Consider the following 25,082-nt stretch of genomic DNA (forward strand, 5'->3'; position numbering starts at 1 on the left):
GCTCCCTACAAGAAATTTCAAAGCTAGGTCTGTTCTGTGGTTTCCATGACTACAGTTAGTGTCACACCAAACAGACCCATTCTACTTCAAGTTCAGTGCCAGGGTGAGATGTCTAGCATACAAGAGAGGGAGACAACATTTGTGCTGGCCCTGTTTGAAGCTGATTTTATAAAGCAAACCAAGTCATTTCTGAGGGTGGGACAGAGGGAAGGGAGCAACCTGCGGCTGCCGCTGCCAACAGTGACGCGGACCATCAGGACCTGGACACCACGCTTGTACTTCCCCAGCATTAACCTGTCCTCTTTTTCTAGGGGACACAGTCAGCTCTCCAGTTTAGAGAAGACCGAGGTGGAGGTTCTTAGTGCGAAACTCACTTCTCTTTCTGAGCCCTGAGGTATGGTTTGATGATCAAACGGTGCATTGCCAAGTAGATCACCAGTGGCCCCACGGTGGCGTAGAAGACAGCACTGGGGAGCAGCTGGTCCGTCAGGTGGATCGGGAAGAAGTAGGTCTGACTGGCCCTGTTCAGCCTGCGGGAAACACAAGGACACACACAGGGTGTCAGGTCCCACGGAGCAGCAGTGGGGCTCAGCCACTGCACGCCAGCTCCAAAGCTGAGCTGATTACCAGAGAACGTGACCACATATGAAGACTAGGACTAGGGACTGACTGGAGAGATGGCTTATGGCTATGAGCACTGGCTGCTCTTCCAGAGGACCCAAGTTAGCTCCCCAGCACCCCACAGTGGAAAGCCCACAGCTGCCTATAACTCTAGTTCCTGAGTTCTATGTAGATAACTATGCAGATGCCCACTGCTAGCCTCCAAGGGCATCTGCATACTTATCTACATATAAACAGACATTCACACATAAGACACAAAAAATCTTTTTCTTTCTTTCTTTTTTTTTTTTTTTTAAAAGAAGATAGGGTTTCTCTGAAGCTTTGGAGCTTCTCCTGGAACTAGCTCTATAGACCAGGCTGGCCTTGAACTCAAGAGATCTGCCTGCCTCTGCCTCCTGAGTGCTGGGGCTAAAGGCATGCGCCACCACTACCCGGCTAAGACACAAAAATAATAACTAACTAACTAAATAGCAGAGGCTTTATTCATGCTTTGAGACGAGGGGCAGGGAGGTGGGAGCCCAGACTGTCCCTGAACTAGGATCAATGATCCTCTTGCTTCAGTCCCCCTTAGTCGGTGCCACTGCGCTGGGCGTCAGATTAGTGTTTACTGTATCTTTTATAAAAAGATTTATTCATTTATTCATTTATTTATTATGTACAGTGTTCTGTCTGTATATGTCTGCAGGACAGAAGAGGGCACCAGATGGTTGTGAGCCACCATGTGGTTGCTGGGAATCGAACCCAGAACCTCTGGAATAGCAGCCAGTGCTCTTAACCTCTGAGCCATCTCTCCAGCCCGTGTTTATCATATCTTAAAGCAAAGTGCTGTAGAATATCCTTTTGTACACTGTGAAGACGTAGCACTCGGATTGGTTTAATACAAAGCTGACCGGCCAATAGGGAGGCAAGATTTCCAGGCAGAGAGGGTGCTGGGAGGAAGGTGGAGACACCAGGAGACTCGGAGGAAGCAGCATGGGCGGTATAGAGTAAAGGTAACTGAGCAACATAAAAGAAATGGGTTACGAGATAATCAACCACGTAGATTAAAAAGTATGAGTTAAGTTATAAGAGCTGGTTAGAAACAAGCCTTAGCTATCAGCCGAGCATTTAGTTTCTGTGAGCTGGCAGTACAGAGACTCACTACAACAAACACACGGAAGCTCTGACAGCAGCGGACAGGTGAGCATGAGCACAGGGCATGGGCATGTTTCCCACTGCATTGATGGCTGCCTTGGCGGAACCCAGAACCTGTGTGTGCTAAGCTATATAGCCCAGGCTAGCCTTAAATTTGTAGCAATACTCCCACCTCCGCTGGTATTATAGGCACAAGACACCACTCTTGGCCCAAGCCGTATTCATCTTTCCTTTCTTTCCTCTCTTCATATTCCTCAAACAATACATTGATTTGTATTTTTTTTAAAGATTTATTTATGTATTATGTATACAGTGTTCTGTCTGCATGTATGCCTACAGACCAGAAGAGAGCACCAGATCTCATTACAGATGGTTGTGAGCCACCATGTGGTTGCTAGGAATTGAACTCAGGACCCCTGGAAGAGTAGTCAGTGCTCTTAACCACTGAGCCATCTCTCCAGCCCTGTATTTTTTTTTTAAGATTTTTTTTTTTAGATTGTGTGTTCGTGGCTAGAACTCGCTATGCATCTGCCCCTGCCTCCTGAGGATGGGATTACAAGTGCACACACACATACACAGATACACACACAAAGCACAGGCATGCGCTAGCTACAGTGCACAATTAAGCAATACACTCCTAGTGAACTGGATAATGAAAATACAACATCAGCTTCGTAAGATGCAGTAGATTGACTATAAAGGGGCTTCAGTGTTGTAAGATGTTATTAGAAAGGACCCAAGCCTGGCGCACCTTTAAGTCCAGCAGTGGGGATGCAGAGGCACTCGGATCTTTATGACTTTGAGGTCAGCACTATCTATCTAGTGAGACCATGTCTTTAAAAACAAAAGACAGAAAGGATACAAATTACCAAAAGGGTAACTACAAGAGGACAGGCAGGTGAAGGAACAAATGAATGCTAAGAAATTTCACACCAAGATGAAAGAGCCACAATCCTTGAAACACCCACGGTTTACAAAATAGCGAAGTTGTCAGGTGAACTAGGAATATTTTAAAGCTCTATGCTAGCGAAAGAACTGAACTCACTTCCCCAAGACTCCTCTTTACGTACAAATATGTCAAGGATAAGGGACGTCCAACCAGCACAAAAATTCAGTTCGAAGCAGTCAGAGCAGCAGCTTAGTAGTTAAGACCACATCTGCAGGCCTGCAGCTGCCCAGAACCCCAGCTCCAGGGGATCTGACTCCTTGGGCCCCTCAGAGCACTTGCACTCATGTGGACAGACCCACACACATATTAAAATAATAAATCATTTTTAAAATTTTTATTCGTTTATTTTATGTATGAGTGTTCTGTCTGCATGTACACCTGCAGGCCAGAAGAGAGCACCAGATCTCATTACAGATGCCTGTGAGCCACCATGTGGTACTGGAAATTGAACTAGGACCTCTGGCAGAGCAGCCAGTGCTTTTAACTGCTGAGACATCTCTCTAGCCCTAAAAATGATAAATCCTTTAAAAATTTAGTTTGGACAGTTTAATACTGTCACAGAAAACACAGGTGACAGGTGACACTGTCCCCAGAAGCCAGCTGAAAGTAAGTCATCATCATAGTGCTGAGAGAGTCCAGCAGGGCACAGTGCCCTCACCAGTGCGCTCACTCCAGACAAAAGAGGGTCAGCATGCAGATGAGTACTGGGACCCAGGAAGTCCCAGCTCAGAGTGTAAAACAGTAGTGTGTCTGCAGAAACCAGTATTATATTTAAAAAAAAAAATCATTTCATTCACGTGCACAAATGTTTGCCTGCACACATGACTGCATCATATGCATGCAGTTCCTGCAGAGGTCAGAAGGGGGCGCTTGATGCATTGGAACTCATAGAATTTCGGACTCTTGGTGCACACATGTGCATACAACCTCAAGTGTCATTCCTAAGCAGTTGTTCACACCTTTCTTTTCTTAGACAAGATCTTTCATTGACTTCTGGTCCTGTTGAACACGAATGCCACATCAACAGCTGCCATACTGCACTGTCTGCGACCTTTTCTCCATTATTGCTGATTCTGGTGGCTCAAATCCAAACATGTGATATCCATGGATACAGAGGGGCACCATGCATATAAGCTAGAGATTTAGGAAGCAGGCCAAGATGGGCCCTTGAGGCAAGGACACTGAAAACACAGTACAGCCATCCCTTGGGAGTTCAGAACTCCATCCAGATACAAAACCGGTACTAAACACACAGGCCAGACTGGGCCACTTGTGGAAGTCTGCACAGACAAGGACTGCGCCCCACAGAGCCACCACTGGGAGGCAGGAACAAAAGCAGGGCTCTAGCCTGCTGTCCAAGAATCCCGGCACAGAGAAGTATAGAGAGGAAGGAGAGGCAGAAGAGGACGACAGCTGCCCTCTGCTGGGAAGCATGATGCCCAGGTGGTTGAAGGAGGCCCAACTGCAGTGCAACAGAAAAGTGAGCAAACCCAGAAGCTAGAAGTGTCCGTGTCTGAAATCTCAATACTAAGGTAACTGAAACAAGAGGATCCCAAGTTTGAGTTCCAAGACAGCCTTGGCTATGTGAGACCATATCTCAAACAAAACATCAAAAACCCAAACAAACTCAGACAGCACGACTGAGGAACTGGGCAGTGCAGAGGAAAGGGTGCACGTTCTTATGCTACAGACAAGGAAGAATCTGATGCTGCAGACACCTGTGGTGGCCCTGGGTGTGGACGCGGTCACTGGACAGGCCTGGTGAAGTGTGAGGGAGGAGAGCCTAGGCCTCTCCCAATTCACTGCTGGGTTATGCCCCTTGACCTCTCTGCTCATGCAGCTCAGAAGCAAAGGCACACTGAGGAATTAACCCTCATCCCCGCTTAGCAAGGGTCAGGCTCAACTTACTTGACTTTGAGAGACACACCCTGCGGAACACCAATGCTCACAGCAGCACCCAAGACGCTGTGTCGGGAGATCTTCCTCTCAGCTCCATACTCCACTATTGTCCCAAAGAAGCCTGCCCTGGGGGGTAGAGCACAGCTGCAGGCATGTTTCCCTCCTGCCCTCCCGTCCACACAGGAGCTGCTAGGAACAGAGCTGTGTCTCCCTCCCGTCCTCCACCCATCACCCATGGGAGCCAATGCCAGAATGGGGCAATCAGGGAGCATCACAGGAGTGATGACGATACACAAGTGCCCACCACAGCGCTGGGTCACCTCTATGCCAGCAAAGCTCAGACTTACTTGAGGGACCCTTTCACCCGGGTCTGGTCATCATCCTGGAACTTGTGCTGATAGCTGATCAGTGCAAACGAGTGCGGGATCCCCAGCTGAGGAGGGAAGTGCAAGGAGGCCAGTTAAGCCTTATCATTCTGGATGATGACGCCAGCTGCCCACAGCTGCTGGGCACCTGGCCAAGGGAGCTTCATCAGGGCAGGTGTGTGTTTACCAGCAGCCAGTACAGCTGCTATTGTGTAATGACATGCTGAGAGATGACAGTGATCTGCCATTGTGTGAATCTCACCACTGGGGGACATGGTCTCACCATGAAATCTACCGACAGGAATGTTATGAAGCACACAACTGTAAGAGAACTGATTTCTAATGAAAATGCAGTTTACTGGCCTCTCATGAAAACAAACCTCTGGTAAGCCTGAGTTAGGATGAGGAACCCAGGACCTGCTTCCCACCAGCTTCTCTCTCTGCCCGGCCACAGGACTCAAGAGCACCATTTTGACAGGACGTGAAACTGTTACTTCAGATGATCTGAGCACAGCCACTTGGGAACATCCTCCTTCCTCACTAGAGGCCACAGTCACTGCTGCGTGAACCCAGAACTGCCCCACAGGGTATAGGGTTATACTGAGATACCCGCCTCAAGATGCATCTTCAAGAGACTGCAGCTCCTTTACCCACCTGCAAGGCCACAGTGAAGTGGCAAGTCTTGGTGTCCCGGACGATGCTCGTATTCATGGCTGACTGGATGCCCCATCGCCACTGCAGGTAGCCCACGGTGTTCTTGTCCAGGTTCCGAGCTAGGACAGTGGTAAGGCCAGGCCGGATCCCACGGGATGAAAACTGCAGAGCACAGTTTGTCGTCACAAAGCTGGGGGTGGGGGACACAGACAGAAAGGGTCCAGCTGACACAGACTCTCAGCTGTTCCTTCTCTCAGCAAGGAAAGCAGCAGAGCAAGGAGAGAGGAGAAGCCTGTCTTTTCAGGATCCTCCTTGGCGGCTCCACCTCCCACCATCCACTCTGTCAGAGCACTACATGCTGTGTTTGGAGCCACTGGAAGGTAGTTCTGGTGACACTCTAAACACAGTGGCTCAGGACAGTGCTCCCCGAACTCTGCTCAATGCTGAAGTCACCTGGCTGATGTGCACCCTTCTGGTTTCTTCAGCACGGGCTTGGAGCATGAGCAGTCTCCAAGCGATATCAACTCATCACAAAGAGTAGCGCCACCTACCGCAGGTATGTGCCGTACAAGTCAAAGTCCGGGGTGGATCCCCAGCATGTGCATATGCATATACATACACAGATACGCACACACTAAAGAGATTTTATTTTCTGTGTTTTTGTCTACATTCAGGTATGTGTGCCCTATGTATGCCTGTCAGATCCCCTGAAACTGTGGTTGCAGATGCTTGGGAGCTGATATGTAGGTGTCAGGAATCAAATCCAGGTCTTCCACAAGAGCAACAAGTACTCTTAAATGCTGCAGAGATGGCTTATTGATTTTAAAAACCTGCCCAGGGATCCTGTTGAAAATCAGCTTTCCAGGAAGGACTCTGAAGTCAGCTTGCAGGGTGCAGGCTGACAAACAACTGGTGTCTGGCGCACAGCCCGACACCCACCGCTTGCCGTCGAGCCATCTCTTTCTTGACTTTCTAGGCTCGAGAGATAACACCGTGACATTAAGGTAACCATGACACACTTGACACATTTTTTTCCCCCTGAGACATGGTTTCTCTGTGTAGTCCTGACTGTCCTGGAACTCAGAGATCCTCCTTAAAGGCATGTACCACCACCACCACCCAGCAAACACACTAACTTTTAATCAGGGTTACTTTATACTCCCAGTATAATACTTTATACTCCCCCAGCAAAATGACTAAAAAGAGCCTATTTCTTGGTTTCCACGAGACCCGGCCATGCTAGAGAAAGGCTGCATTTTCCTGCTTCCCTACAGGAGCCAGGGGAGCCAGCAGGGAGAATGTCATCAGTAGAGTTCCAAGAGAAAGCTAGAGAAGCCTTGAAATAAGACAGGGATGAGATACCAGGTTCTGTCCCAAAGGGAGGAAAATTGCGATCAGCAAGGCAGGCAGTGGACAGAGATCGAGACCATTGCACAGGGCTGCCTGCTTTGGGGGCCAGGGTCTCACATAGGCCAGAGGTTGGCCTCGATGAGCTACACAGCACAGGGCAGGTTTGAACTCCTGACCCTCCTGTTCCTACCCCTCAGACGATGGGATTACAGGCGTTTACAACCATGCTTGCCTTTCCTATTTTCTTTTGGAGACAGGGTCTTACTATATTGTCCACACCAGCCTCAAATTTGTAACACTTCTGCACCAGCCTCCAGAGCAGTGGGGATCAGGGGCTCATACCACTAAGCCTGGCTTCACCCAGCAGCTTTGTTTGTTCTGACACAAAGTCTTCTTTCTGTATCCTAGGATGACCTCAAACTCTCCACATGAAGCTGAGGATGACTCTCAACTTCTGATTTCCCGGCCTCTACCTATCCCTGCAGAGTTAGCAATATTATGTTAAGGTGTGCGACTTTTGTTCATGTTGCATTTGCTTAACGCTGTGAAGCTGTGATTCTTTGCCGGTCTAGAACATCTGATGGTGTAATCAAGATCTGAACGGCCAATAGCAAGGCACGAGAAAGGACAGGCGTGGCTGGCAGGCAGAGAGAATATAGGAGAGAGAAGTAGCCAGAGGAGGAGGACATCATGGGAGAGCAAGCCACAGTAAGAGTCAAAGTAAAGATCTACAGAAGAGACCAGGAAAAGCACAGGGGCAAAAGGTAGACGGAATAACAGAAGTTAAAAAAAGCTGGCAAGAAACAAGTCAAGCTAAGGCTGGACATTGCTAACTAAGCCTCTATGTGATTTATTTGGGAACTGGGTGGTGTCCCCCCACCCCCGAAAAGCCAAAAGAGTAAAATCCTCCTACTGCCCTGTGTCACTACACACCTGGCTCTGTGCAGCAACTTTAGGGCTGAGCTTGGACTTGGCCATGGAGGAGGGAGCCCTGGAGGGAGACATGGCTGATCTGAATACTGTACAAGAGGACAGACTAGCTCTGGCTGGCTTGGAACTCGGAATGCAGACTAGGCTGGTCTCAAACTCAGAGACCTATCTGCTTCTGCCTCCCAAGTGCTGGGGTTAAAGTTGTACGCCACCACATCTGCCTCCCTGACCTGATTACAGATTGATGTGACCAGTCCCCTCAAGGTTCCGCTGCTGTGATTCCCTCCTAGAATGAATTATCCCCTGGAACTGTCTCCCTCCCCTAAGTTGCTCTCAGCAGGGTATTCCATGTTACACTAGCTGGGAAGCGAACTAGGACCAAAGCCTGGAGTCATCACTGTAGCTGCAGAGGCTGTAAAACTCAGGTGTGGCCAAGTCTGTCCAACCACCAGGTAGTCCCACAGACAGATTCTGTTTCCTGGTCCTCATGGGACTGTAGGGTAAAGGGTCCCATGTTAGAAAGCTTCTCAGTGCAGAAGGAAGCCTGGTGGGCCAGGCCTGCTTTCCCATGCAGAGCTCTTTCAGCTTGCAGGCTGCCCCAGCACCTGTACAACTGAGCCCACACAGCACCAGTAACTTCAAATGTTCACAATCAGAAGACGTCACAGACTCTAATACAAGTTAGCACAGATCACCAAAAAGGAGTTATCTTGTATATTTACCATCTTGGTGTGAGATTACGGAACAGCTTGAGACCAAATAAAGGCCCCTGGAGGTCTCCAGCTCCAAACTCCAACTGTTTGGAAAAATAAACAGAGAAAGCATTACTGGTGTTCTTTCTACAACAGCAACCCAGGGCTCAGCATGAACCTGGCCAGGCTCCCAACAGAGGACGGGCAGATTCCTAACACCTCGGTATCATCTCTGCCCCAGACTGTAGACAATTACTCCGCCAAAGAAAATGTCAGTCTTAAATTCTGACCTCCCTTGGCTCAAGTCAGAAGGGAAGGAGACTGGTAGTCCACACCCCTCCCCACCATGGTGCCACCTGCCACATCTCCTGGGTGACAGATGGGACATGGGTCCTATGGAGAGGTACACCAGTCCTTCTGGCACTCTCCTGGTTGCCTCACTGACTACCAGCCCAGGCGACTTTCAACCAACAGCTCCCTCAGGCAGTGAAGGTTAGCTTGTCATGTGACTAGTCAATAAGGGGACCGACCATGTATGGACACCAGAATCCAGTGGGTCTTACCTCTCCCCACCCCTTTGCAGAAGTGACCCGCCGGAGTGCAAAGTTAATGGAACCGCCACCATTGCCATTCTGGGTGGAGAGACTTCCGGAGAGGATGGCTGTGTCTGTAGCTGTCAAGGGTGCCTAAGGGAAGACAGCCACGGGTAGCAAGCGAACAGAGGCAATGGGGACACAGGTCACCTGGCATTTGAGGACAGAGACAGGAGGCCTCCCAACCGCTCTGCTCTCCTAATTTATATCAATGGCATGGGGCCCACGAAAGCAGTAGTTTATTTATTTATTTTTTACGAGGATCTCACTATAGCCCTGGCTGTGGGGCTACACAGATGAGTTAGCCTTCTTGTGGGATGAGATGCTCCTGTCTCTGCCTCCTGAGCGCTGGCAGGTGCCACGACACGCAGCCATATGCATTGATGTTATGTATGTGGCACTGGGAATCCAGTCCACAGCCTGTGATTATCAGCAGACACTCGACTTACTGAGTTACCTCTTGAGCTGCACAAATTCAAGAGAAGAATCCCCCAAACCCACAGAGAGTAGCAGAACACCAGGTCTAGTGTGCCAAGGCAGGAGCTACATGGAGACCCTGACCCTGTGCCTTCCCATAATGTGTTGTCTGGGCTTTCTACTCCCAGCCTGCCACCAGGGTTCTGGCTGTATTAAGGGCTCTTCAAGAACAGCAAGTTTCTTAGCATTAACTCCACGGGGCAGGCTCATGCACTTGATAATAAAATGAAGACGCTGTGTAGGCAGAGACCCTGGTGTCCTAAATAGAATGGCCTGCCCCTACTGCATCTAGGGACAAAAGGGTGGTGTTCGAATTCTCTGGCTCAGGACCAGAGCTGCTATTGTCTTCCACACAGTCAAGTACTTAGAACCTAGACTAGCTCTGAGCATCATCTGCCAGCAGGGCTGCCTTCCTTCCTAAAATGACTACGACCCTGGGCATCTATGCTTACCCCATTAGCACTCCTAACTGGCAAGGCCCGGGACCTTGGGAGTTAAGTGCCAACACTCAGCTGCCTTGTGTGGGGGGGCAACGCAGTAACAAACAAGGCCAAATGGAGCATGCTCGCACGTCCTCTCATCCCCCCTTCCCCCTCTCAGTGGCTAATTGCAGCCTTTCATAAATAACGATGAGAAACCCCGAGCCACTCCCATCCAGCTGCTCCGGCATTGCGCCTCATTAACTCAGGCCCAGGCTGTACTTGGAGAGGTGTCTGTGCTTTACCTCAATGGACTGGGATATGTGCATTTTATTAATCTCAATCTGTGGAAAGCCACTTCCGGACACATCTTCATAGTCCTCATCATAGCGATCAAAAAGGTCAGTGGCATCGACTCCAACGCTGATGGTTCCCTGGGGCAGAAAAACACGCAGTCAGCACGAAATGCTGGTGTTTGTGGAATGAAAACATTGAGTGGAGTGCTTGGGCATCTGACTTCACGGATGTACAGTGCTCCATGAAGTCTGTGAAGCATGAATGTCAGAGCCAGCAAACACCAGATCTATGAAGAGCCGGCCTGTACACACCTGCAGAGGGACAAGACACGGGAGAGAGAGCCAATGACCCGAGCATGCAGGGATCACACAGGTCCCTGGCGACATCACCCAGACACCGGCCGGCCACATGGACTAAGCACCTTTACTTCAAGACCACCTCTCAATTCTACGAGATCTAAGGGCGCCCTCCAGACCAGGAAGCAGGTACACGATGTGCACACACAGTATTTGTACACGGGTGTTCACACACCTTTCTGCCTTTGAAAACTAAAGACAGCAACACAAGACAGCATGTACAGAAATGCTAAGTTAAAATTTTGTTGACTGGTTGTCTTAGTTCGGGTTACTAATAGCTGTGAGGACATCACGACCAAAAACAAGATGAGGAGGAAAGGGTTTACTTGGCTTACACTTCCGTATCATAGTCCGTCACTGAAGGAAGTCAGGACAGGAACTCAAACAAGGTGGGGGCCTGGAGGCAGGAGCTGATGCAGAGACCATGGTCATGTTTACTGGTTTGCTCAGCCAGGATCACCAGTCCAGAGATGCCCCCTCCCACAACAATCACTAATTAAGAAAATACTCTACAAGCTTGTGTACAGCCCCGTCTTAAGGAGGCATTTTCTTAATCGGGGCTCCCTCCTCTCAGATATCTCTAGCCTGCCAAGGTAACATAAAATTAACTGCCAAAACCCTTCACAGAAAGACAAACCACATTTATCATTTTCTCATAGGTCTATCTTAACCCAGCATGTAAGACTTTTCTCATGGGTCTATCTTAACCCAGCATGTGTGCACACACTGTACACACATACAAAACCACACACATTTTTATTAATTTCTCTAGATACTCACTTTGTGGCCCAGGCTGACATAAAATTCACTATGCACACTGGCACTGAACTGGAAGCAATGCTCCTGCCTCTCAGGTGCTAGCATTCCAGGATACACCGAGGGACCAGCCTGACCCCATTTTAAGATTAAAAGCCATCTTGCTACAAGGTCAAAATAAGTTCATTCCTGTTTTCTGTAAAACTTGGGCTTGACTACGTCTTAACACATTTTCTGGGGCTGGAGAGATGGCTCAGTGGTTAGGATCATTGCCTGCTCTTCCAAAGATCCTGAGTTCAATTCCTGACAACCACATGGTGGCTCACAACCATCTATAATGAGATCTGGTGCCCTCTTCTGGCCTGCAGACATACACACAGACAGAATATTGTGTACATAATAAATAAATATTAAAAAAAAACATTTTCTGGAATTTGACACGTTCTATACCCTATATCCTAACCTTCACCATACCAACTTCACCGTGTTTTTGTTGGCTTAGCCATTAGCCAAGACATCTTAACAACATATCACCAGCAGCAACAGTTGCTTTGAATAAGATGCAGTGGGGGCTGGCGAGATGGCCTAGTGTGTAATGGCTGTACTAGCTGCCAGACCTAACTCTCTGAGTTCCATCTCCGGAATCCACATGCCAGAAGGAAAGAACCAACTGGCACAAATTATCCTGATTTCCACACGCATGCACCACACCCAGCAGTGGGTGTGACAGGTCAACACTCACCTCTCCCCCAGTGGACTCTGTCCCTGTTTCTCACATCTAACATGCAGGCAGTAGAAATGCCGAGCAAGGCCCCCACTCTTCCCCTAGTCACACGGTCTTGGCATTAGGTGTTCATTTATCTGCGTGTGCCCGTGCATATGTACACACCTGGCCTGGGCACATGAAGAAGCCAGGAGAGAATATCAGGTGTCCTCCTCCATTCCTCTCTACTTACTCCTTTGGGGCAGGGTCCTCTCCCTAAGCCTAGGACTGGCATTTTCTTGGCTAGGCTGGGGCCCAGCAAACCTCAGTGACCCTCTTGTTGTTCTCATCAGAGTTGGGGTTACAGGCATGGCATGTTCATGCCCAGCCTGTCATGAGTGCTGGAATCCAGTCCTCATGGTTTCGAAGTAGCGCTCTTCTTAACCCAAGCTCCTCCCATCTAGCTCAAGATGAAATGGAACAGCATGTTCTTGCCTCAGATGGCCCATGTGGTGCTTGCTGACAAAATTGCTTGGTACAAGCTAACTCCTTCTAGGCTCAGTGGATGGTGGGCAGCCTTAGACGTGCCTCTGGGTGGCAGATGGCCAGGAGTTGTCACAATCAGACAGTGACGGGTAGGTGTGGCAGCTGGGAGAGGAGGTGGGCTTGCTCTGCTGAGGACCTACCGCAGCACTTCTGTCATCTGCTGAAGGATGCCACCAGGGCTGGCATTGTCTGTGAAGGGCTAGAGTACATAATATTTTTGTGGTTTCGGCCATCTGGCTGCTGTCTGCAGTGTTCCATTCTATAACAGCAACCAATTGACTGTGCTGTGCTTCAAGAAAATTCTGTCCACGAACCCCGCAACCTGAATAATTCGTAATGTCACTAAGCATCAGTTGGTTTTTTTTGGATATTTTTCTGTCAGTTTCTCACCTCATGGTCATCAGAAATAAATAAAAGGCGTTGGCTGCTCCTGAGAAGTGGACGAGCTGTTACCATCATACTTGTCATGACACACTTTTCAATGACGAAATCAAACCGTGTTTTGTTAAAAAAAAGTATCAAATTTTCAATTTCTCAGAAAGATGTACGTATAAGACCTCTCTCTCCTTCCCTCTTTTCCAGTACATTCGAGGCAAGTTCCCTACCACTCAGTTATACCTCATTACCTCGAGACACTTTGAAAGACAAGGTAAGTTGTTCGGGGTGGTCTTGAACTTTTGATCCCAAGCACCTAGGACGACACCCCAAGCTGCCAAGCCTGGCTCCGACTACCTTTTAAATTGTCATTTATTACTTTTATTTTTATTTCTATTTTTTTAAAAAAATGTTTTCTTTTTTTGAAACAGGGTCTTGCCCACATGTAACCCTGGAAAGGTCTCAAACTTTCCTCTTTCCAAGTGCGAAATTAGAGGTGCACGCCCCACACCCCACGATAACTACTGTTGAGGTGGGGGCTCTCGCTGCCTTGCTCAGACTGGCCTAGAGTTCTTGGTCGGGCAACTTTCGGCCTTTGACATCAGTGGTATGTGCACTACTCACTCAGCCCAAACACTCATCAGCCTTGAAACACCACGGGGAGTGGAGTCACTGAAAACAGAGGAATATCCTCAGATGGGCCGGCTCACAAGGGAAAACTTGAACCGAACACGTTCTCCAATGGCTTGAGGGATAGCTCAAAATCTGTTGATGGCCTTTCAGCAGGTCAACTTTGGACAAGAAAGTCTGTAGGTGGAACTGGCATTTTTCAACTAGTTAGACTTACATTCCATTCTTTTTGTTGTTATTGTTTTAAGAGACAGGGTTTCTCTGTAGCTTTGGGGCCTGTACTAGAGCTAGCTCTTATGAGTTCAAGGCCAACCTGGTCTACAGAACAAGTTCCAGGACAGGCTCCAAAGCTACAGAGAAACCCTACAGAGAAAAAGCAACAACAAAAACAAAAAGCAAACAAAAAGGTTCAAGACAGTTGGGCAGTGGTAGTGCACGAGGAGGCAGAGGTAGGTGGATCTCTGAGTTCAAGGCCAGCCTGCCTTACAGGGAGAGTTCTGGGACAACAGAGACTCTACAGGGCTCTACAGAGAAAGCTTGTCTTAAAAAACAAACAAACAAGAACAAAGACTGTTCTGAATGGAGGCAAAAAAGAAAATGTCCATGAGTGGCACCTCCATGCTATAATATGAAGAAATTTTAAATGGAAAAATAATTTTTTGGAGACAGTTTCACGTAAACCATGGCTCTGAATTCCTACTTATCTCGTCTCACTTCTCAAGCGCTGGAATTACATGTGGGCACCACCATGACTGACACGCAGGTGCTCCATTTCCCCAGAGCAACACATATACAACCACAGTTTAAAAATATGGAAGGGAAGGGAGGGAGGGAAGGTATAGGGTGATGGTGTTGACTTCAAGATCAAGTACGAGAAACTGTGCTTCTTCTGGGTCTTTGGACCACGCCATTCGGGGAAGACCAGTCACGCACAACAAGGTGACCACCTAGCAAGCTGGGCAGACTCCAGACCAGGCCCCTCTGCAGCTGAAGAGGATCTGGTTTGCAGGGTTTGAATGCTGGAATACCATCACTTGGGGAGCTGAGGCAGGGCGATTGTCCTAAATTTCAGGCTAGCCTGAGTTACATACTGAGTTCAAGGCCAACCTGAGTTACCTAGAAAAACCCTCGCTCAAAAACAAAGAAACCCAAACAATCAAGTAAGCTTTCTTCAACACTTGGTCCAGTAAATCTATGAATGTTAAGACCCAGGAGCCATTGAACTACACCTGCAGGGAGGTGCAGTCTAGAGCCAGCCAGTGAAGTCTAGTCAACCCCAGAAATCCTGAGAAGGATTCAGATTGTTGTAGGCTGAGGATATAGCTCACTGGTAGAGCCTGGATGTGCAAGGCTCTGGTTCCTTCCTCAACAATTCTACAATAAAAACACAGGTGCAGGCCCAGTGCGGTGACTTTTTCAAATAGTATATATTCAGCAAGGCCCACGGCAGTACGGGCCCAAAATCCTAGCACCAGGGACACCAAGACAGGAGGAACACAAGTTCCAAGTCATCCCAGGCCATAAGCAAGACCTGTCATAAAGAACTGACACTCTCACTGACAACCAAGTGATTGCTTCAGCAAAGGACAAGTGACCATTAGAAGTCTAAAACTAAGGTCCAGTTAGCACTTCTCAGCTTTAATAATTGAAAACTCCAATGAGCCGGTGACTACAGATCAAAAGCTTTTGGTGCTAACCCACAATTATGGAAAGCGACTGAACCAGAGCGGTGAGAGTGAGCCAAGGAGAATGCTGGGCTCCAGCAACAACCTGCTTGATGAATGAACTGTTCTGGAAACGGCTGACAAGGGTCCAGATGGCCCACTGCAGCACCAGGAGGATTTCCTTGCCGTGTGCCCACAGGCTGGCCTGCTTCACAATGACTGTTCACCTCCAACACCATATGTTTTCTCACAGCACACTCAGCTAAAGCACAGTATCAGTACAATGACACCGTATGTTTTCTCACAGCACACACAGCTAAAGCACAGTATCAGTACAATGACACCGTATGTTTTCTCACAGCACACACAGCTAAAGCACAGTATCAGTACAATGACACCGTATGTGTTCTCACAGCACACTCAGCTAAAGCACAGTATCAGTACAATGACACCGTATGTTTTCTCACAGCACACTCAGCTAAAGCACAGTATCAGTACAATGACACCGTATGTTTTCTCACAGCACACTCAGCTAAAGCACAGTATCAGTACAATGACACCGTATGTGTTCTCACAGCACACTCAGCTAAAGCACAGTATCAGTACAATGACACCGTATGTTTTCTCACAGCACACACAGCTAAAGCACAGTATCAGTACAATGACACCGTATGTGTTCTCACAGCACACTCAGCTAAAGCACAGCATCAGTTTTGCTGGAGACCCCGAGTGGGTCAGAGATTAGCCGAAGCTTCTGACTGAAAGTGTGCAGGTTCTTGTCCAAGTTCATCGACTGCCCTATAGTACAGTCACGTGAAAGTAAAAACCATTTACTTTAATCCCCACCACCAGCAACTCCAATAAATCACAAGTTTGGTTCTCTATTGCTCTGGCTGGCCTAGAACTCAAAGATCTGTCTGCCTCTGCCTCCCCAGTGCTGGAATTAAAGATGTGTGCCACCCCACTTGGCCAGTTCTGGTAGTTTTGTCTGTGTGAATGGAGTCCTAACTGCAGTGGAAAGCAAGGACTGAGGTAGGTGGGCCTTCCGTCTCTACAAGTCAAGCCACAGCCTTGCACTGCCTTTTGTCTAGCAAGCTTCTGCCGGCTTTTCATGCTGATCTAGAGCGGAGCTGTCCCGCCTGTTTTGTAAAGAGCAGAGAGTAAATCTAGGCACTCACTGGTGAAACTGAGCACTGGGCAGAACCAGGCACATTCTCTTGGGCTGCACACTGTGTGATGGCTTGCGGTTTGCCAACAGGTGTAGAGCACTTAACTGCCATCAGTGTCTAAAGACTGTGTGCAGCAGGCAGCTCCAGATCCCCGTGACTGGGTGTGAGTGTCCACAGTGAGGACACTCTTACTTTACCCCTGGACGCTGGTGACAAATAGTCCATGGGACTCCACCCAGTTTCCTGTTTCTTCAGTCAAACCAATCAGAAGAACAGACAGGCACAGACAGTCGAGAGAGAGCTCCATTCACAGTCCCATGGCCCCTGCTTCTTTCCCCCATAGTCAGCAAAGGTCTTCGGCGAGAGTCCCGTCCACAGATACTGCAGCTGACAGACTTGCAGTGGTCCTTTCTTCTCATTAATGGTTATGGATAAAAAGCCCCCTTTTTCATTTTTGAGGTAGATCCTTAGAATTTCAACAATGACTCTTTACTCACCGAAAGTCTCCCCCACAGGCAATGTGGTGGTTTGAATGAGAATGCCTACAACAGCTCGGGCAATTGAACCCTTGGTCCCTAGCTGGCTGCACTGTTTGAGGGGGAGTGGGTAGTGCAGCCTGATGGGAAGAATTTAAAGACTCAAGACTCCAGCTTGCCTCTTGGCTTCCTGCTCCAGCCAGGCCCAGCCCCTGCAGCCAGCATCTCTATGAACTCTCATGCCTCTAAAACCACAAACGAGCTCTCGTTTCTCTATGGTGCCCTGGTCGTGCTGTTTGGTTTGTATAAAGCAGCAGAGGAAGCGGTGCAGGCAGCTGAGAGCAACTCGACACTGGCCTTTTTTGCACTGGCCTCAGACAGCTCTTGTGAGGACAAGAGCAGTTACAGAATCATTGCATTATCTCAGAACCAAGACTTAGACTTTACAATTGTAGGGGGAGCAAACTGGACTGTATCAGCATTTGAAGACCCTCAGCCTGCTGCAGCCTTTAACTCAAGTCTTGCTGATAGTGACTCTGCACACACAGTAGCCTTTAGTCAGATACGCAGTCTAGGAGCAACACAGGACTCTGCTTTCCAAAGCACAGTTCTTTTTTTTTTTTTTAATTTTTTTTTATGGTTTATTTAGCTTTTATTTTATGTGCATTGGTATGAAGGTGTCAGATGCCCTGGAACTGGATTTTCAGACAGTTGTGAGCTGCCATGTGGGTGCTGGGATTTGAACCCGGGTCCTCGGGAAGAGCAGTCAGTGCTCTTAACTGCTGAGCCAACTCTCCAGCCCCCAAAGCCCAGTTCTTCATGTGACAAATTCCCAGACAGGATCAACCAGGTTCCTGTCCCTTCTACGCCACAGTCCCATTGTCCCATTTTCAGTTGCAGCCCACTTCTGCTTGTGACCCTCTCTGGCCCTCTGCCACCAAGCACCAACAAACATGCGGGCTCTAGTGGATTTCTTCCTGACTCTAACCACTTCCACAGAGCAGGCTGGAGCCACAGCAGGCTCACTCTGATGGCTGTGGTTTGTCATGGAAACCTAAACAATTACCTTAAACTTTCTATGTATTTAGTGTGCGTGCACACATGGAAGTAAGAAGACAGCTTTTGTGTATCAACTCTGTCACATGGACCCCGGGGATCAAACTGAAGCTGTCGGGACTGGCACATTCATCCCTGAGTCATCTCTTCAGCCTTATAAAACAATTTTCTTGAAAATCTTTAAAAAATAAGAGAGCAGTCAGGTATGGTGTGGTGTGGTGCGGGCGCACACCTTTAATCCAGCACTCTGGAGGCAGAGGCAGGCGGATCTCTGTGAGTTCAAGGCCAGCCTGGTCTACAGAGGGAGTTCCAGGACAGCCAGGGCTACACAGAGAAACCCTATCTTTAAAAACCAAAAAGTAAACAATGTAATCATGTTGTTAAGAAAGCATTCTGTGGGCTGGAGAGATGGCTCAGTGGTTAAGAGCATTGCCTGCTCTTCCAAAGGTCCTGAGTTCAATTCCCAGCAACCACATGGTGGCTCACAATCATCTGTAAAGGCGTCTGGCGCCCTCAACTGGCCTTCAGGCATACAGACAGAACATTGTATACATAATAAGTAAATAAATATTTAAAAAAAAAAAAAGAAAGCATTCTGTGACTGGAAAGTATCTGTATAGGTATTCAAATGTTTTCTGATATAGCTGAATTATGTCTCTAAGCCATTACGTGTGTGAAGACGACAGAGCCTTTCTAAGAAAGGATGCTATGCTAGTATCAGCCTGTCTGATATGGACAGAACAGAAAGGACTAGGGAACAATTTAATAATCTATGCAACTATCAATTAACAGGGTTAAAAAGAAAGCAACCTCCATCCTCAGAGAAAGTCAAGTTCTGCAAGCAGCAGGCACAGGGGTCCACACAAGCTTGTGAAAACAGCAGCAAAAGCTGCTGGGGGCTGCTAGGATAGACAAGAATCAAACCAGGCCACATGACGCCAGTACAGCACAGACCAACTCTATTCCAGGCTGCCAGTCACTAAAACCAGTGTGTGATTCGTATAAACCAGAGACCTGAACCAGGAGGGAGGGAAGTGTCCTAGGCAGAAGCAGTGCTACCGTAAGTCCATGTGAATGACCTCATGGCACACTAGTGACAGTCCCCTCCTCTACACTATGGAGGGGCCCAGGGACACATGACCCCAGCACCAAGTTTTAGCTTTCTCAGTGGGAAGTTACAGATACAAGGTTTTATCTGAAAAGACCAAACTGAAGCCAGGTAAGAGGCAGTGAGAACTGGGGACAATGGTATTCAAAGATACAGCTCCATAGGATGGATCTCCAGGAAAATTTCCCATTTCACACTGGAAATAAAGTTCTTTACACACTTACTGTCTTAAAACACAGTGCTAGAAAGAATGAGAGCTTCACTGTACCTGCTTCCTGGCTTCAGCTGGCACTGTACATATGTCTAAGACGATGTAAGAAACACAACGGTGCCTCTCATCATCCTGCACAGCTGCCGAGAGGATGTGGGTACCTCAAGAGGTGATGGCAAGGCTACCAGCGTCTTATCATTACAGGAATAGGCTGTAGCAGGGCCATCTTGACACACTGATAGTGCCCAGCCTGAACAGCAAACAGCACCCTTTCACTGCTGGACAGGACTGAGCTGCAGTCAACCACCCAATACAATGTCACCCCAAACCTCACGAGATACCATTTGCCTCCTGGGTGGGGCACAGCTCGGAATGACCTCCTGAATAGAAGGAAAAAGACACCATACAAGGTCTGACTGGGGTGATGAAGGCAGAGGGCCCCTACTTGGTGCCATCTGGATTTGCCCTCCAGAGTATAACTGCACAGGGGACCACTGTGTTAGTACTTGAGCTGTCAGGTGGTCTCCTTTCTCACTGACCCTGATAGCCAAGGGTTCAGGAAGTGTAACAAAGGGACGGTCTTCGGGAACTATGAGCTGTGCCTGTGCAAACCAAGGCTCTGTAGCCTTCCCTCCCCAGGCTCTCATGCTTGTCCTCAGCCACAGCTCTGCTAAGCAGCACAGCTGTCACTCTCCAGGAAAAGACCGCTCTGAGATAAGCCACAAGTTTTTGCCCCACCCAGTTTTATGTTGTCAGCTGAAAAACACTGAATTATTTTCAACCTGGCCTCCCCAGTCCCTTTCCAGGTGGCGCTGGCTACCTTGGGGTTGGTTCGCTGCTGCAGTCTCCGCTCTTCCCGCTCTCTCTGGAGCCTCTCAAACTCCTCTCTGATCTCGGCTGGAGTTCTCTTTCTCTCCACCACCTGTGAGCAGAATTGAGGGAGAGAGATGAGGCCCAGGACACCCCAGAGCTGACTTTTGCTTGACACGCACAGGATAGCCGATAGCCAGGGGCCAGCAGGGCAAACCCTGGGCTCTAAAGATACTGAAGGAGTTGCACAGAGCGGCCTACCAACCCTGTGAGAAAAGCAAGGCTCTGCTGGCCTCTGGGCTCCCCCAAAACTGACATTCTTTATCTTAGTAACCCCTCAGAGGCACAGGAACCTTATAAAGAGATCTTACAGTTAGTTCTACTGAGAAATCAACTGTCAATGCAGTACACTTGGGATTCTAAACTTGGGACCTCTAGTCATGTGAGGGATGGGGCTTGTCCTCTACGACACGAGGCGCAGCTCTGAGCTGCCAGTGACGCTGTGGTCTCAGGTCCAACAACGCTGGAGGACCTAACAACAGATGACATCAAAGTCACTGGCACACCATGAGATCAAGTCTGGACAAGCCAGGATCTAGCACGGCCTTGCTTAGTCTCAGTGTACGTGACAGGAAGGTGATGCAGCTGACATTTCACAGAGGCGGAGCTTCATGGAAAGGGCGAGGCCACTGTGGACATCAGGTACCTCACCTCTGCGGCCACTGTACCACGATGACCAAGTGCACAATCCTACGCCCTCATGAGAAACGCAGAGCCTGGGAGCACAATGGAGCCCGATGCTGGGTCTCAGCCTGGAATGTGCTGCGGTAAAAACAACCTGGGTCCTTCTTCTCATGCCCACACTCCACACAAGTCCTGCACACGGCTGGTTATAGAGTCAGAACCAATTGCCAAATTAAAATGGCTGGTCCCTCCACAATGCTGATGACGCTTCCTGGGTGCAGAGACCTCCCTCTTGGCAGTCATAAGCCTCCGCCATCAGGGCTTTACCTGGCACTAATCGAGTACAGGAAGCTGGGGTGGTCCTGTGAGGGCAATCCCGGCTGTGGGCACTACAACTTTTGCTATGTGCTGGATAACCCCTGCCCTGAGCCCCCACAGAAGCCTAGTTCACCTGGGCCAGTAGGAAGACTGACTCCATTAGAGAAGCGCTGTGGAATAATCTTTGTGTATACTGTGACTGTATCGGATTGGTATAATAAAAAGCTGAAGAGCCAATCACTAGGCAGAATTTTCAAGGCAGAGAGGATGCTGGGAAAACAAGGGCAGAGAAGCCAGCCAGATAGAGAACGAGTTGAACACACACAATGGGACAGAGGTAAAAGTCACTTGGTAGAATGTAGATCAATAAATATGGGTTAAGCTATAAGAGCTAGTTACAGCCGGGCGGTGGTGGTGCACACAACTTTAATCCCAGCACGTGGGAGACAGAGGCAGGTGGATTTCAGTGAGTCTGAGGGCAGCCTGGTCTACAAAGCAAGTTCTGGGATAGTCAGGGCTACACAGAGAAACCCTATCTTGAAAAACCAAACAAACAAAAAGAACAAAACAAAACAAGAGCTAGTTAGAAACAAGCCTGAGATATCGGCCGATCTTTCATAGTTAATAAAAAGTCTCTGTGTGGTTATTTGGGAGTTGGCTGGCAGGACCGAAAAAGTCCAACTACAGGGAAGGATGGGTCAGGTGGGGGTGGGCAGTTCACCTCCAGGGAGAATGTCCACAGTTACAGTCCCTAGGCATTGTTGGGTCTGAAAAGTCTAGGATCCTAAGTCAACTTTTTTTTTTTTTTTTTTTTTTTGGTTTTTCGAGACAGGGTTTCTCTGTGGTTTTGGAGCCTGTCCTGGAACTAGCTCTTGTAGACCAGGCTGGTCTCGAACTCACAGAGATCCGCCTGCCTCTGCCTCCCAAGTGCTGGGATTAAAGGCGTGCGCCACCACCGCCCGGCCTAAGTCAACTTTTTTAAATATTCTGAAACAAGGTCTCTCTCTCTAGTCCTAACTGTCCTGGATCTTATTGTGTAGACCAGGCTGGCCTCAAACTCACAGCGACTTGCCTGACTCTGCCTCCCAAGTGCTGGGATTAAAAGCATGCACCACCACATCTGGTTTATATTAATATCTTTTTTTAAAAAGATTTATTTATTATGTATACAATGTTCCTCCTGCATGTACACTTCTATGCCAGAAGAGGGCACCAGACCCCATTACAGATGGTTATGAGCCATTATGTGGTTGCTGGGAATTGAACTCAGGACCTCTGGAAGAACAGCCAGTGTTCTTAACCTCTGAGCCATCTCTCCAGCCCTATTAATATCTTTTTTTAAAAAATTCTTTTTAAGGCTGGGCAGTGGTGGCGCACGCCTTTAATCCCAGCACTTGGGAGGCAGAGGCAGGAGGATCTCTGTGAGCTCGAGGCCAGCCTGGTCTACAAGAGCTAGTTCCAGGACAGGCTCCAAAGCTACAGAGAAACCTTGTCTCGAAAAAAACCAAATAAATAAATAACATTTAAAAAATTAAAAAAACTTTTTAATTTTTAAAATTTTGTACTATGCCAGGCGGTGGTGGTGCACGCCTTTAATCCCAGCACTCGGGAGGCAGAGGCAGGCGGATCTCTGTGAGTTCAAGGCCAGCTTGGTCTACAAGAGCTAGCTCCAGGACAGGAACCAAAAAGCTACGGAGAAACCCTGTCTCGAAAATCCAAAAATAAATAAATAAAATTTTGTTTTATGCATATGGGTGTTTTGCTTAAACGCATATCTGTATCACTTGTGGTGCCTGGTGCCAGGGAAGTCAGAAGTCAGCATCAAGTCCTCTGGAACTGGAGTCACAGATACCTGTGAGCCACCATGAAAGTGCTGTGGTTTGAACCTAGGTCCTCTGGAAGAACATCTCTCCAGCCCCAACGGTAGCATCTCATGTGGCCATAGACAACCGTCAAGGCTATCATAAGCACCACACGTTTCTATTGGCCAGACCTAGACTTTTCAGATTTTGTGAGCTTCCCACTAACATTTATTTCTCACATTGCCTTAGTTACCTCGGCTCTGTGACAGTTTGAGATCTCCTCTCATGATACATTTCTGCTTTTCACAGAGTTACCCTTCTTAGACACTCTCATAGGGGACAATGGGTAACATACAGGGCTGCAAACTGCAGGTGTATCAGGTCAAAGGATGTGCCAACGAGAGCAGTTTGCAGGCAAGTTGAATCATGTGGTTTCACTCCACCTGCCAGCCAGGATGAGTGCCGAGACCGTCTAAGCGTTCAATCTGACTTTCTCAATTCTAAGGAAAAGACAAACTTCACTTTCAACGTGGGCACTGGCGTCAACACTGCCAGCCAGCTCCAGGCGCTGACATGGCGGGAATCACCAGCTGGAGGCGGTTATTGGTTACACAACAAGTTCCAGGCCTTCTAGAGCATCCTAGAGAAACCTGCCTTTAAAAGAAAGGCCCAATTTCATTCCTAACATCCTCCATTAGACACAAGTGACGTCACAGCTGAGACCCAGGTGCTTCTGAGGCATTTCACATACTCTGGATGCACAATTACCTTCACCTTTTACCAAACAACCTAGATGTTTACTCAAGTAACAGGCTGACAGGTGACCTTCAGCCACCAAAGACCTGTATTCTGAAGACATCAGTAACACAATGAATGCCATGTCCTTCATGTGGAGAGAGCGCCACTCCCACGAGCCATCATACCTGGCTGGCTTACCTTGCGGACTTACTGGGAAATTTGTTTCATTAAAGCAGTTTGCTGAAGCTATGCACGCAAAGTTGACCGCTCACCATCTGTGACTGGCTGCCTCCTGCATAAGAGCAGCCAAGTCTGGCTTTGCGGCATGCTAGCGGGAGACACTCTGCTTTGGTGGGAGGATCCCACCACGCCAGGCGTGCCCAAACACTGCCAGGAACCAAACCCTCATCTGTGATGAGAGCCCCATAGTCAGCAGCCCTGACTACAGCCCTCAGCTCTGGAAACTAATCCAGGGGGCACACAGAGTCTGAGAAGAGTCTAGACGACTGTTTTCCATCTGGGTAAAAGGTACAAATTGCAATGAACTACTGAGATTTCCAGGAAGCTAGAGGCCTAAAACAAACACCTATGGGAGCCAGGCAGGACACATAGAGCCTGCTGCAGACAATGGCCTGATGACAGTATGGAGTGGAGGGGGACGGGACAAAGTGTGAACACAGCCTAGTTCAAAGGGCAGGGCTTCCTCAGAGCTGGCAGCTACCTCATGAAGGGACTCAGGTCCAGTGTTGCAATTCTGGCACTTCAGACAACTGTCGGATATTCACACAAACTCCCAGACAGTTCACCATGCTGCGCCCATCAGGGCATGGCTATAGGTGGATGGTGACCCATAAGCCCCCAGGGCAACCAGTCAGTCCTGCTTTCTTCCCATAAGCCCCCAGGGCAACCAGTCAGTCCTGCTTTCTTCCCATAAGCCCCCAGGGCAACCAGTCAGTCCTACTTTCTTCCCATCATACCTCAAGCCTTAGACGGGCTTCATGTTGGGGTCAGAAGGGACAGAGCATGAGGTCAACAGGAAACTGGTACCATTCGCCTGGCCACTAACGTCTGACAGGATTCCATGGGCACTCACACATCAGTCTCTGGGTAAGAACACCTACACACTCTGTAGCAGTTTGGGGTCTTACAACACAATTAATTTTCATGCTCACTTTTCTATAGAACTTTATTCTTCAGGTAACACGGAAACACAAAGAAGTGAATGGCTTGCCACACTTCTGCTATCAGGCAGGGGTAGAGCGGAAGGTGCTCTCACAGGCCCCTAGGGGACAGCCATGGT

At 48.6% G+C, this 25,082-nt stretch overlaps 1 protein-coding gene across 1 annotated transcript in view; it reads right to left on the reverse strand.

Moving 5' to 3' along the window:
* The window catches only part of LOC121441810 (dnaJ homolog subfamily C member 11), a 51,852-nt gene that overhangs the window by 4,841 nt on the left and 21,929 nt on the right, over nt 1–25,082 (reverse strand). The window contains exons 4-11 of the mRNA XM_041643125.1: nt 20,251–20,352; nt 10,389–10,517; nt 9,158–9,280; nt 8,625–8,698; nt 5,623–5,812; nt 4,951–5,036; nt 4,613–4,729; nt 375–530 (exon numbers count right to left, since the gene is read on the reverse strand). Of these exons, the coding sequence (XP_041499059.1) occupies nt 375–530; nt 4,613–4,729; nt 4,951–5,036; nt 5,623–5,812; nt 8,625–8,698; nt 9,158–9,280; nt 10,389–10,517; nt 20,251–20,352 (977 nt within the window). The remainder of the gene's footprint in view (nt 1–374; nt 531–4,612; nt 4,730–4,950; nt 5,037–5,622; nt 5,813–8,624; nt 8,699–9,157; nt 9,281–10,388; nt 10,518–20,250; nt 20,353–25,082) is intronic.

The sequence above is a fragment of the Microtus oregoni genome, unplaced genomic scaffold, assembly GCF_018167655.1.
Source record: "Microtus oregoni isolate MIOR12 unplaced genomic scaffold, Mior012 000081F_ref0000091, whole genome shotgun sequence".
Classification (NCBI taxonomy): domain Eukaryota; kingdom Metazoa; phylum Chordata; class Mammalia; order Rodentia; family Cricetidae; genus Microtus; species Microtus oregoni.